The sequence below is a fragment of the Alligator mississippiensis genome, chromosome 8, assembly GCF_030867095.1.
Source record: "Alligator mississippiensis isolate rAllMis1 chromosome 8, rAllMis1, whole genome shotgun sequence".
NCBI classification, from domain to species: domain Eukaryota; kingdom Metazoa; phylum Chordata; order Crocodylia; family Alligatoridae; genus Alligator; species Alligator mississippiensis.
Genome location: NC_081831.1, coordinates 16,545,967 through 16,559,773, shown reverse-complemented (window position 1 = coordinate 16,559,773; position 13,807 = coordinate 16,545,967). Strand labels below are relative to the sequence as shown.

The window sequence follows — 13,807 nt, the reverse complement described above, 5'->3', positions numbered from 1 at the left end:
CAGCAACGCATGTGTAGATGCTGACCTGACTGACTGGGGCATGAGGATGCTTCAGTGTGGGGGCTGCCTGCTGGCTATCCCTGTACTGAAGCACTCTCACACCCCAGCCAGCCCCTCTACAGCATGTTGATCCAGGGTGGAGCAGCCCTAGGCTGGCAGACTGACCTCCCCCCAACCTCCCTGCCTGCTGGGGCTGCTCCAACCCAGCTCAGTGTGCTGCAGTCCCAGGTGCATGTATAATAAATGTGGTGCCCAGGAGCAATAAACTGAAGCATGGTATGTGCCGGAGTTTATTGCTATGCATTAATATGCATGTGTAGATGTGCCCAGACTGGAACAACATGCACTGACTTAGATAAAATTTTCAAATATAATTCAGAAGGAAACTCACTTTCTCCATCTTCCTCTCCCTTTTTCCCTTTCTAGATAAAATAAACATAAAGTCATAAGAAAAACAGATTGATCTACGTGCATGCTGCTGCTTTAGGTAACTTGCTGGATATCCGTTAACCAATGTATGGGACCTTTACAAACCGCTGTAATGTCTCTTGCAATACAGCAGATGTAAAATAGAGCAGAAATGTAATTGTCTCATGGCATGGACATTCCTAGACAGAAATAGTCTAAATATTTATAAATGATTTAGGAATTTGAGTTTTCCCAAACCCCACTTCTCTTGACAACAGGCCAGCTAGCTCAAGCTTCCAGCAGCACCAGCCTTCTCTCCTCCGGCAGGCAGATTGGAGCTGCCTGCACCCCCGGGAGGGCTGCTGGGGCTGTGCTGGAGTGCTCCTGGGGGCATGGGGCCCCCGATCTGCCTCCCAGATCACAGGAAGCTGGTGCTGCTGGCTGGGGACAGCGGCAGGTGGGCCTGGGGCAAATCAACTCGTGCAGGGACCTGTCCCTGCTCGAGTGGATTTGCCCCAGGCCCCGCACCCTCCTTGAGCCGGCTCTGGTATGGGGCCCAGGGCATATCAGGTCGTGTGGGGACCTGTTGCCCTGATGGTGGGACAGGGGAGGGTCCCTGCATGAGCTGATTTGCCCTGGGCCCCGCACCCTCCTTGAGCCGGCTCCGGTACAGGGCCCAGGGCATATGAGCTCATGCAGGGATCTTCCCAGCACTGGGTATGGGCTGCACTTAGCACCTGTCCCAGCTGGCAGCAGCAGTCTCCTGTCATCCAGCAGGCAGATCGGGGGTCTGAACCCCGGAGGAGTCTGGCACAGCCCTGGAGCCTTCCCCGGGGTGCGGGCAGGCCCCAATCTGCCTGCCGGATGACAGGAGGCTGCTGCTGCCTGTTGGGACCATCGCTGAAGCCAGTAAGCCTGGCTTCGAAACTTGAAATGTTTTGAGTGTCCTTGTTTAGTTTCAATTTCGCTGTTTTGAGCTCAAAATGCATTGAAACAGCTTTGAAACGAAACATCAGGTGAAATTTCGCACAGCTCTACAGCCTACAATACTAGACCCGAGCTAAAGGGCCTGTCGGCTGCCTGGAGAAGGGCTCTAAGTTTTGCTTGCTCGTTTGTTTGTTTGGTGTAAGAACTGAGTTAGTGTTTAGAGGACTGGCTACAGGGCTCTTCAAGGCAGCAAAGCCAACCTACAAGGCAGCAGGCTCACCAACCGCCTTACACTTACGATTAAGGAAGCAGGTTGCTTCATGACTTGTGAATTCTTGAGCTTGTCAATAATGCTATATAAAGTCATGTTTATAATGCCAACAAGAGAGCTATATTTGTCATTGCTTACATGCTTAAAACATGTTTTGAAAGTTTTACTACCCACATTTTTGTAAACGAAAGCTGAGATGATTTTAAAGTTTATTATTTCTTATCTGAAAGAATCTCTCCAAACGTTTAGCAGTTGAAAAGTCAGGCATCCAAATTCAAGCTGTGCATATTAAACTGTATAACTGCAGATAGTTGTAGTGGGGGTGGGAAATGGCTTAATATCTTATCTTTCTTCAGGTGAGCAGGGGTAAAATATCTCATTGAGATCCTCAGGAAAATGCCCTGTTCAAGGCTTTCTCAATCAGGTGGTCTGTGCTAATTGTGGCAACTTCATGATTTTTCTTCAAGGCTTCTGTCATAACATCTGAATATTTTTGTGCTGAAAACATCTTCCTGTTGTTAGAGTTGGGCTTGAACAACAGTTTCCATTGCATTGCAGCTTAAATGTATTTCACCTTTTATGTATTAGTGCTATTTAGTGATACTTATTTAAGAAGTGTGTATATGCACTCGATGCATAAAAAGGGGATTTTGGTATTTTGTAGGGCTAAGTGAGTAACAAGAGGTGGAAAAATGTGCTTGGAAAAAGGGCCTGAGAGGATACAGAGTGTTGCTGAATGCAGGCTGTATTAAAAAGCAAGTCGTATTAAATCAAATGTATGATAAAGACTGAAGGTTATTGGTAGTTCATAGTAATGTGTTACTATGAATCTGCAGATAAACACCTACACATACTCTTTCCTAAGCTTAAATTCTTAAGTTACAGTATTTACTCGATCCAATACAACTTCCGGGTCAGGGCTGGGGCCGAAGGTATAAGTGGCGGGGGGTGGGGGAGGGCAGGTGGCACGGGGGTAGGCTGTGCACTCTTTCTGCTTGCCCCCTGCTCCCCAACTATGGGTCTCCCTTGTGCACTTCCTCCCCCACTGCACAGTCTCTCTAGTGTGCCTCCCACCCCCAGTGCATAGTCTACCCCACACTTCACTGGGCATAAGCCCCCCTGGCCTGGAGCAGGTGGCAGCTTAGCTCCAGCTTCAGCCTTGGGTCCAGGGCTGAAGCCAGAGCTGAGACACTGCCTGCTCCAGGCCAGTACTTCAGCCTAAGACTGAACTTTTTTCCCCCAATTTTGATTGGGGAAAAAAACTTTGTCTTGTACCATATTTACTCAAATACTTTTTTGCAACTTGTGGAACTTCAGACTTAAATTCAGAGGTGTGTTTAAAATTCTTACCCATCTGCCAACGCATTCAGAAATCGATGGCGAAACAAACAGAGCTCTGCTGCCTTTCTTTCCCCGTTGTTTATGATTTGGCAGCCTTCTTTTTTAGTGTGTGTTGCTGTGTGTAAAATTTTAAAGTCAAACAAATATCTACTTGCTGCCTCAGAAAGCTGGGTATCTCCTAAAGACTTCCAGTCCAGTTTGGGTGGAGGTACTGCATTTTGAATACTTTTTTTTTCCCACTCCCAATGTTTCTCTGTTGGGTAATCCCTTCTTCCACTTATGTCCAGCTGAAAAACGACGATAGGTTTACTCCTTGGAGTCTTGCAAAGTGAAGCAGAAGAAAATCTTTTTGTTTGGAGTCTTTGCCACTGCAGCCTCCAGCTGACTTGGATCCTGGTCATCCTGTAATACAGGATGTCCAGTTTTGGTGCACACTGCGTGGGTTGCATGTTACGGGGGGTGGCCCTCCCGATATATACAAGTGGCATTTAGACCCGCTTGCAGGCTGCTATTTAGACAGCCATGCTATAACACATTGATCTGGCCTCCTTACTTTTTCATTTTCTAGTAAGATCTGCATTTCTTCCTTTCCCATCTGTGATCCTGCAGTTCATAATTCTGACTACATTATTACAAGGTAATTTATTTCTTCACTGATAGCACAGGGGGTCCACATATCCACAAGAGACTACTTGCATATTTCTACTTCCAGAAAGATGTGATGTGGAGTGGCATGGTCCTTTTCATTGTGTAGAAAAGCAATTTTCTTTTATTTGAAGGGATTTTTATTTGGGCAGAAGACTTATGCTAGTATCTCACCCTTTCCTCAAGTGTTTGTGGGGGTGGGTGTATCTGGCAGGAAAGTGGGTAGGGTACAAATTCAGACATGTCCATTTGAAGCTCTGTTTTGGAAGCACAGCACTTAATACAGTACATCTCCTGTTATGATAGGAAGACATAATACACATTACTAAAATTATCAGTCTGCTGAATAAACATAATTTTAAAATAAGCAAGGAGGATCTCATAAAATACACTTAATTTGTAATATTTTTTAATGTGCTAATAATTATCATAAAAATAGTTTTAGTAATGCAAGGTTTTACTGCAAGCATCTGGAATTAAATATAAATTCTGGCATGCAGATTATTCTGACTAGCAAAGTGCATGTTAATGAGCTTCTGACACATGCTGTATGAATTCTCAAATTAAATAGCAAAATATTTAAATCTTAGCTTTGTTCCCTTCATAAGTCTTAAAATAACTTGCTAGAAGCAAGACTTACTTGGTAACATTTTTTTATCGGACTATGTATATAGCTGGGAGAGATGTTGACAAGGTGCAGGCGGGGAGCCTTGGAGATGTGGGAGTGGGGAATGGGGAGCCCTGCGGGACAGGGGGTAAGCCTGGCATGGGAGGGAGGGGGATACTTACCTTTCCATCCTCCAGGCCCCTGCTGGCCTGAAATTGCAACTGCTCCAAACTCGAGCTAGCTCTAGCACCCATCAACATTTCTGCAGCTCGGTGTAAGGTATAACAAGGCCGTCACAGAACTGGAGTCAGGCATTTTGGCTAAAAACCTTCTCTAAGGTGTCCAAGCAGACAGTTGGTCTGAGAAAACATACTACCAAACAAACCTTTGTTTTGCACATATTCCCTGGATCATCATGGCTACAGCACCACTCTTACCCTAAATTGCTCCTACTCTAAATTGGAGCTCTTCTACCCAGCTGTATTGGAGAGGGCAACTAGTGACCTCCATGTGGCTGTTGGGATAAGTTTCTGTACTATTGGGAAGCTGCTCAGTCTCACTCTGGACTGTGAGCAGAATCTAAGGTTATCTAATCAGCCATCTGTGAACTCTTGCGTGCCGATGACTGAGCCCTGGAGGCATATTCCAAGGACCTTTGGCCTTTGGTGAAATTTGGTTGCTTCTGCCACCAATTTTAGGCTATTTGTGGACTTGAGAAAAACACAGGTCAGGTGCCAGCCAGCTCTTTCAAAATATCTGCATCAGCCCTTTCATGACCAGGGGTGGAAATGAATCGCCTGTCCTGGGTGAGTTCCGTTTTGTCTCAGAAGCATCCACACCAGCTGGGTCTGTATTGATGAGGCTGTGATACATGATGGGTATCTTGAAAGTTACTAGGCGCATCGACATGAGATGCTACATAACCATAGCAATGCGCTCCCTTGCTATAGCGTGTTGCTATGGTGACATAGCAGCTAAAAATAACCATATACTACCGTCATGGCACAGTATGGACTCTTACCACACCCTCATTTAATACTTTCAAAAGGAAGTACTAAATGACGGCACAGTAACAATTGGCACCATAGGGGCACGTGTAGACATGCCCGCTGTGACCTTCAGCAGGTTTGCTGAGCTAGTGTAGAGTCAGTGGGTGATCAAACTCCCTGCTTAAGCTGAAGGTGTACAGGGCAATGATACCAACCCTGCTACATGGATGTGGGACTCTGAGGGTGTACACAAGGCATATCCCACTGCACCAAAGATTCTTGCACGCTTTGTTTCAGGTTAACTGGTATGCTGGAATAACATGTTAAGATTTTGCAGGATGCTGGGTATTGAAGCATTAATTGTGAGGGCTCTGTTAACTACATAATAGGATAAGTACCCCAGCAGCTGCTGTAAAGTTAGCTAGAATTTGGCAGGAAGAAGGCTGGCTACCCTGGCAAGCATCTTAAGTATGCTTTTAAGTGACACTTAACACAAACTAACATATCAGTTAGTCACTGGGAGTCTTTCACTGCTAAACGGCATCAATAGTACACCAAGGCACACACTTTGAACAGCAACCGCATGATAACAAACAAAAAAAGCAAGGAAGGTGAAAAGAATGACAACAGCCATAGGGATGTTGGTTTACAAGGCTTTCCGATTTGTAGAAGAAGCTGCTTATTGCACATTAGCCATTTCAGTCACTTGTGTACCCTCCATGCCTGACCTGGTATCTAATGCTCTCACCCTTGCCTAAAAGCACCCAAAGATGTTCGTTTTTGTAAAGACTTATGGCCAACCACAGACAGAAGAAATTTCAGTAAGGCTTTTTGTCTGGTTTCAGTTATAAGTTTGTGTGTGTGGTTTGAACTTCTGAGTCGGAGCCTTATGAATCCTTTTGGCTTTTAATGTTTTGGGGATAATAAATGCATTTGATACTCATGTGAATGCTGACTTATTCCATAGAGACGAAGCGTTTCTGTGAATAATTTAGCATCATTAAATTCCCAGTTATCATAAAGTGCCACCACTTCTCAATACAGATCCACTTTTGACCAGTAACATTGCTGAAATTACAGGATAGAAAAGAACATTTTCTGCTCAAAGTTAGATGACATTGTGACCATTTGGGGAATTCATATAACTTAAGTGTTCTGAGTTCAGTTAGGAACTCTGAATCTTTACCAAGCCACCAACTTCACTTTGGCTCTGCAGTCTTTTGCCTCTTCTGTCTTTTTACCACAAGGAGAGGATGAAACTCTAGGATGGTAGGAACTACTGAGGGAGGATTGCTGAGGGCTATACCGTTGACTTGTTAATTGTTTAAATATGAAGTTAGCTGCAGCTGAAGAGCTGGGAGAATCCTTTGGCAACCTGGCAGAATCTATTACTCAGAAAGGAGATTGATCAGGGAGTCATGTAACAAATACCAAAAGGCTATAAAGGAGCAAATGGTGAGTGATTCGCCCTTTATGGCCATGGTCAGTAGTTTAAGCTGAGGGGAGCTGCCTGTACCAGGAGGCTGATGAGGATACTCTGCCTTCCTCCCACTGGAAGAGTGAGCCAGAAAAGGGCACTGTCCTTAAGAAGTTTGCTATCTTTTTGTAAAGCTCTGCAAACTCTTATTAAACAAAGGGGTGATCAGAAACTCTGTGCAAACCATATGCATCAGCATGTGTTCACTTGCATATACCTCCTGAAGGCTCACATCTTTGGTGACATTTTGGGAAAGTGAGTTTAAGCTACCATGCGGGTCTGGGGGTCAGCAGTTGGACTGTGAGTTCCGTGTCTCAAAAGAGATGCTAGACAGGAAGTCTGCACCCCAGAAATGAGACTAGAGACTCTAGATAGCCTGGGCTCTGTTCAGATGCCAGAGGCTTAAAGCATCTGGGGGTACATCCAGCATCATCATACCTTTACAACAGCTTTGGGTGTGGCCAACAGGTGCCTAACCTGATGTCACCAGGCATTTTGCTTAAGAAAGAAAATATACACCAGTTCCTGTTCTAGGCATGGAACATTTTCTATGGGGGTTACACATTTAATGTGTAACTATAGCTGCTGAGACTGAACAAGAAATTTCCTTTGTTGAGAGTTCCCTGGGCTTCATTTTAGAGTCATTGAAGTCTTGCTGAAAGTGTGAACAAATGAGGCTTTGCCTTTTTTTTCAGCTTGTAAAATAAAGAGAGGTGTTGAATATATTTAAACTGAAATGTGGTCAGAGAAATGTCTCCAGTTTGGTGTTGGAGACACTGTAACAAGACTGTTCACACAGGTAATTGTTTTTTTTGGTAGCCCCAAGGTCTGAGTTGAGACAGAATGGAGGATGCCATTGAAGAAAACAAGCCCCTAAATTACAGACATAAGACAGCTTAAATCCTGCTGAATTCATGTGGTATGAGAGACAAACAGCCTTTCTGTTCCACAAGCAGTCCTAGGACCAGTGCTGTGGCCTTATCATGAGTGCCAGTCAGCACATTTTTCTTTTCAGCAAAAGAGAGCTCTCTGTGACAGTGGCTGCTGCAGAAGAGAGGGTTCTGGAGTGGGGATTTATTACTAGCCTTAAGCTGATGAACTGTCAAAGTGTGTTGGCTAAAATGTCATTAATAATGTCACTTTCATAAATGTCCGTCCAAATTGCCTTGCATTGCTAATGGGGGTAGATAAAGAGAGGGTAAAGAGGTGCTCTGAAATTTTAATTTCTCCATTCTTCAGATTTAGATTGGAATGCAGCTTTATCTCTTTACTGTAACTTTTCTTTTAAAACCCTTAGCAAAGTGAAGTAGATGTAAAGATCTTTAACCTTTCTCTGGTGTCTTAATTTATTTTTCAATCCTGCCTTATTCTCATTGGTATTCCTTGCCCGTGTAGGATAGTGGCTGCAACTGTTATTGAAACAAAATTTTGTCTTTATCTGGTGCTGATTCATCTAAGTTTTTTAATTAGAAATTATCTAGAAAATTTGTTAGTTTGCAAAGTTTTTGTTCCTCTAAACAGCACTGTTCTCAAAAACAGGCATGGTGCTAAAAGGAATACTAATCGGAAATTGCTTATTTGTAAAATCCACTGGACAACCCTATTGTCTATTCCTTTACTTGTCCCTGAAAATAAAGCACATTATTAAGTTGTCATTTTGGAAAGAAACCAGCAAATAATACCCCTGTTGCTTTTAAATATTTTTTCTAATCATAGGTAACTGCATAGGATTACATAGGTAATCATAGGTTTCTGCTGGAATAGAAATATTATCAGAACCTAAATAAGTACAGTGTTAAGCAGTTTGACACACCTTATTATGTACATTGGGTGTCTTTTTTCTGTCTTGCACATGTGTGCCAAATAAAACAGTGATGTAAATAGGAAATTTGCTATGAAAGGGAACATCAAAGGTATCATGACATTTAAAAGACACTATATACGAAGGGCTTGAAAGTATGGCTTTTAGTTCTTTGTAGAAGAAAGCTTCCAAAAAAAAAAAGAAGAAACCTTAGCTATTAACTTCTTTAAACAAACCTTAGTGAAAAGAGGAGCTGTTCATCTAACAAAAGTTCATCTTTTCAGAGGATCTGATTCATCAGCTCGTTTGAGTTACTGTATGAGAGCAGATAGAAGAGAGGAAAGGTGAGGGAGTGAAAGGTGAGGTTTCCAGACCACTTTCTTATCTGTTATTAGATAGGAAGTGAAATTAATCAGTCAAGGATTGCTCTTGGATCCCTTTTATCACTACCTATATGGAGAGTTTTCATCTTGGTTTAATATTTAGCTCTGAGCTCCTATACTTTTTTTCACTAGGCCAAAATCATTTCTGGGGCTGGTATCCTTTTTTTCTAGGTTTAAGAACAACTAGAGTTAAGCTGACCTAGATCAATAGTGCCTTTTAAAAATTACTAGCAAATGAGCACTTCATTCCTAGCATTAGAGAGGTTTCTAGTGTCTAATGTCTAAAATCAGATATGGGAGAATGGCAAATGGCAAGACCTGTCATGCCTTTAATTTGCCGTCTGCAGAGGCCAGCATAGAATAAGGTAGCTTAATGTTCTCTCTTTTCCTAGGTAGCCTATGGCTCCTTTGATTATACGTCATTGCTTTACCTCTCTGACTATGCTGAAGACTTTGGCGGCGGACGCTTCGTATTCATGGATGTAGGTTCCAACAAGACTGTAGAACCACGATCAGGTAAGCCTCCCACATTACTTTTACTGCACAGTTCTGAATAGGTCATCTTCTGTCATCAGTAAACCTGCGCTACCCAACTGGGTTAATGTAATGCAGCTGTTTTCAACCCTTTTAGATTCAGGGCATGCCTCTATAACTGCAGCTCCACAGTTAAGAACCACCGACTGAGTGCGACTGAGGAAAGAATTCAGCATAGTGTGTTGCAAGTAGGTAATTGATAAGATGGTCTTGAGACATGATTGGGAATAGTCAAATGAATAGTTAGTAAGATGGGCAGGCATGCAGGATTCATTATGTTTATGGGCAGTGTTCCCTGTAAGCTGTGTGGTGTGCGTGCTCGTCCCGCAGGCACGCTCATCCCGCGCATGCCACGCAGCTTAGAGGGAATGCTGTTTATGGGTGCAGTTCAGTGCATAGAAAGAAATAGTGAAACAGGCCAGACATGGCCACTGTTTGAGTTATACTAAGATTGGCCGGGCATATGAAGTAACTTGAAAAGTCACACTCTTCCTTAAATAGAACTTGAAAACTTCCAGGTTATGATTGAGAATGAGAATGCATTTTCCAAATACTAGTTTCCAGTCTTTTATTTCCTACACTAACTGGGGTTGAAGCTGCTATGGAGGCAAGTATTTCTGTTAGGAAGAGGATGCTGTCTGAATGCTCCACCCTCATTATCTGTTTTCAGATAAGCAGCAGCATAGATGGGTTTGGATTGTGTGTCCTAGTTTTGGCCGTGAGGATGGTATGTATTGCTGTGTTGGGTCTTTGGGGTGAAGTGAAGCCTGGCTGATATAATGTGCTGCTACCCATATTTTGAAAGATAATTGCTGCAGGGAATCTCTTTTCTTAGAGTGATGGGAGAAGCAGAAGGATCAGCTTTTTGTAAGTTTCTCCTAGTAGTTTTTTTTATTAAGTGTACAGGGCACTGAATGAACACACTGAAAGCCCAGGAAAAATAGTCTGGGTCAGATTAAAGTGAGCCATATCACATGAAGAACAAGCAGGTCTGTTTGGGGAGGAAAGGGGAGGATAGTGTTGAGGAAGTATCTTCTCTACAATTTGATGCTAGTCTGTTCAGACATGACCCAGTTTAAAGGCTTTCTGACAATGGAAAATACCCTTTTAATTCTTTAACACTCTTATGTAAAAGGAAGGACTATCAATGACAGACAAAACATTGTGGTAGTATGAGTTCTGATTAATCTTGAGATGAGATAAAGGCCTGCTTGTGTCATCCTTGGAATTCCTGATTGTTTGCAGTTTCATCATTATGGCACATTATTAATTTTCTAGTGGTTGTGGATGCCTTACTTTCAGGGAGCCCAATAAGACACTTCCTTAAAGGAGTTTGATGTTTAGCAAATATTCCATGCTCATGGTCTGTAAATCTGACTGCTTTGGTGCTTCTTAGGTTGGGCACCCAAGGCAGTCACTAGAGAATTTAGGCTATAATAGGTAATTGCAAAAACTAAGAATTAGTTGGGGTGACACCAGACAGGCCCTTCTAGTAAGTATCGTGCAGCAGGTGTCTGCAGACCATTCCCAGTTAGTGGGATCAGGTAAGAGGAGTTCTGCGACTGTGTGCTCTGAGCCCAGAGCAGTAACTGCAGAGCCTGCTCTGCACGGACTCTTTTGACATCTGTTTCTCAGTGTACACACACATATTAACAATACACTGGCTGCTTTTCCCAGTAAAGGTATGCGATGTGTATTGGGCTGTTTGGTTCTTTCTTGAGAATGAAGCCCAGCGGAAAGGAAGGAAAACTGAAGGAGGCAGTGTTAAATGCTGTTGGAATTTCCAGAGTCCCTCACTTTTAGCTGGGTACACTGACCTGGATCCAACTGTCACTGAAAGTTGGTGGTTAGCCTCTAGATACTTTAGCTCACTTGTGATGAGGACTGTCTTTTCCTCTGGGACACAAAGCAGCGCTAGCATATAGGGCATTGTTACACAAGACTCAGTTATAATATGTTGCTCAGGGAACCCTGTGAAATAAAGAAACTGTTGGAGGTAAAACACAGTATAAAGGGCAACTTTTCCCTAGCCTTTTTCATATGGAAGGTTAAGATTCTGAAATATGGGTGTGCTGATTAAACATAGCTTGCACAAGTATTTTTTTACTATGAAGAAATAACTCTAGGAGCTTTTTTCTCTCTCTAGAGTAAGTTGTTACAGTTGTCACTTTCCAAGGTTTTCATTTTTTTCTTTTCTTTGCATCTTTTATACTTGTTCTCTGGCCCCTGCTGTTCTTCTTCCCTGCAACGTTTATATGAATTTTCTATAAATAACTGCTTAGTTCTCATGTAGGTTGAATATATATATTTAGAAACTCTTCTCCAGTGATTCTGAGCCTTTGCCAAACAATTCAGTTTTGCTGTAGCTCTAAAACTATTCCGATTATTAAGAAAAATACATGTTTTTTATTGTTGCAATTTTTTCATTGCAAGAAAATGGGTATCACATGGTGAAGTAAATGCTTGGGTTTTTCCATAGGCAATCATTTGCTCAGGTGTGAAAGATTAAGGATTAAAGGGAAAGAGAAATCACTTGTTATAGATGCAGTTGAACAGAAATCCTGTCATTTGAAGGGAGATAAACAATTATTAATAGAACACTTTGGGATTCCCTTCTGGTGGAAATTTGACAAGGGTGAATTTCACTGTCGTTTCTGAAGTGTCTTTCACAGCATTTAGGTGGAGCATAAATCTTGAGGGAAGCTGTATACAAGTAAGCCAAGGCAAACTACTTTGTTAAGCTGAGATTGGATATTTTTAAACCATTTATCTCTTTAAAAGTGTAATTTATTAATTGTACAGTAAGCATATACATGCTCCCTAGTGCCAGAAATTAAATAGGATAGGAGGAGAAGAGAACACAACTGATCATTTTAAGGGTGAGCATGATTTTATAGCATAGCCTACAGTGCTAGCTAGCTTGATTCTTGGAATCAGAGAAAAATATGGCTGGAAGGGGCCTCAGGAGGTCAATTAATTCAACCCTTTGTTGAAAGCGAGATCATTCATAGTTTAGAACAGAACTGGCAATTTACAGCTTGTAGGCTGGCCTGCCAAGCCATTTTTATTGGGCCCAGGAAGCTGGGACGTTTGTGGCAGTTGGGAGGCAGGAGGAATCGTTGGCAGCCGGGTTGCAAGCAGCATCTTGCCTTCAGATGGAGCTCTGTTAGTTCGTCCCACTGTTCCTAAAAGCTTGCCAACCCCTAGCTTAGGACACTGCAAACAAATGTTTGTCTAAGCTGCATTTAACAATTTACAGTGATGGAAATTCCACAGCCTTTCTAGGTAATCTCTTCCACTGCTTAGCTACCTTTTCCGTTCTTCCTAACATCTAATCTAAATCTCCTTGTTTGTAATTTAGGACATTTCCTTCTTGTCCTGTCCTTCCATGGACACAGATCAGTTGATTGCCATCGTCTTTATAACAAGCATTTTTGTAGTTGAAGATGGTTAAACTCCACTCCTTCACTCGTCTCTAGAGTAAATAATCTCAGTTCTTCCAATCTTTCCTCATGTTTTGTATTTTATACACCTCTAATCATTTATTGTTCTTCACTGTTTTTTCTTTCCAATTTGCCCATGTCTTATTGAACTGCATGGCCTGAAGCTGGACACACTACTTCAGGTGAGGCCTTGCCAGAGGGAATCAAGGAATAACCTCCCTTAACGTGCATACAACACTCTTGATGATACCTGCCTTTGTGCTATTAACTTTTTTTAAATGATATTGTACTGGTACCTTTCAGCTTGTTGCTGTAACCCCCAGGTCCATGTCTTTAGCGTTGCAGTCTTGTCAGTCATTCCTCATTTTGTATTTGTGCATTTAATTTGTTCCATCTTAGGGTAAAACTTTGCACTTGTCCATATTGAATTCCATACCATCTATTTCAGACCATTTTCCCAATTTACCAAGCTTCTTTTGAATCTGAATCCTGTTTTTTGAAGTGTCTACTACCCCACCAACTTGGCATTATCTATACATTTACTAAGTGTGCACCCACTTCCATCCTGCAACTCATTAAGGAAGATATCGAACAGTACTGGAGCCATGGCTCAACCTTGGCCAACCCCTTTGACGTGTCCCCCAATTTAATATTGAGCTATTATTGATGACAATTCTTTGAACACAAGTGTTCAATTAGTTATGTACCCATTATAGTAGTTTCATCTCCAGACCATTTTCCTTCATAGAATCATAGAAGTAGGGTGGGAAGGGACCTTGTAGATCTTCAAGTCTGACCCCCTGCCTGGGCAGGAGGAAAACTGGGCTCAAATGACCCCAGCCAGGTAGGCATCAAGTCTCTTCTTAAAGACCCCCAGGGTAGGAGCCAGCACCACTTCCCTTGGAAGTTGGTTCCAGATCCTAGCCGCCCTGACTGAAGTAGTTCCTACGGATGTCTAATCTAAACCTACTCTCCAACAAC

General features: G+C 42.5%; 1 protein-coding gene across 3 annotated transcripts in view; it reads left to right on the top strand.

Moving 5' to 3' along the window:
• Window positions 1–13,807, top strand: part of OGFOD3 (2-oxoglutarate and iron dependent oxygenase domain containing 3) — a 99,544-nt gene that overhangs the window by 57,541 nt on the left and 28,196 nt on the right. Inside the window, exons 8-9 of one of the 3 annotated variants that reach the window (XM_019494342.2) lie at window positions 9,242–9,365; window positions 9,481–9,571. The exons of 1 other annotated variant lie outside the window; for it this stretch is intronic. In XM_019494342.2, the coding sequence (XP_019349887.2) occupies window positions 9,242–9,365; window positions 9,481–9,533 (177 nt within the window). In that variant the 3' untranslated portion in view covers window positions 9,534–9,571. The remainder of the gene's footprint in view (window positions 1–9,241; window positions 9,366–9,480; window positions 9,572–13,807) is intronic. One more of the 3 variants, XM_014601800.3, reaches the window with a different exon arrangement.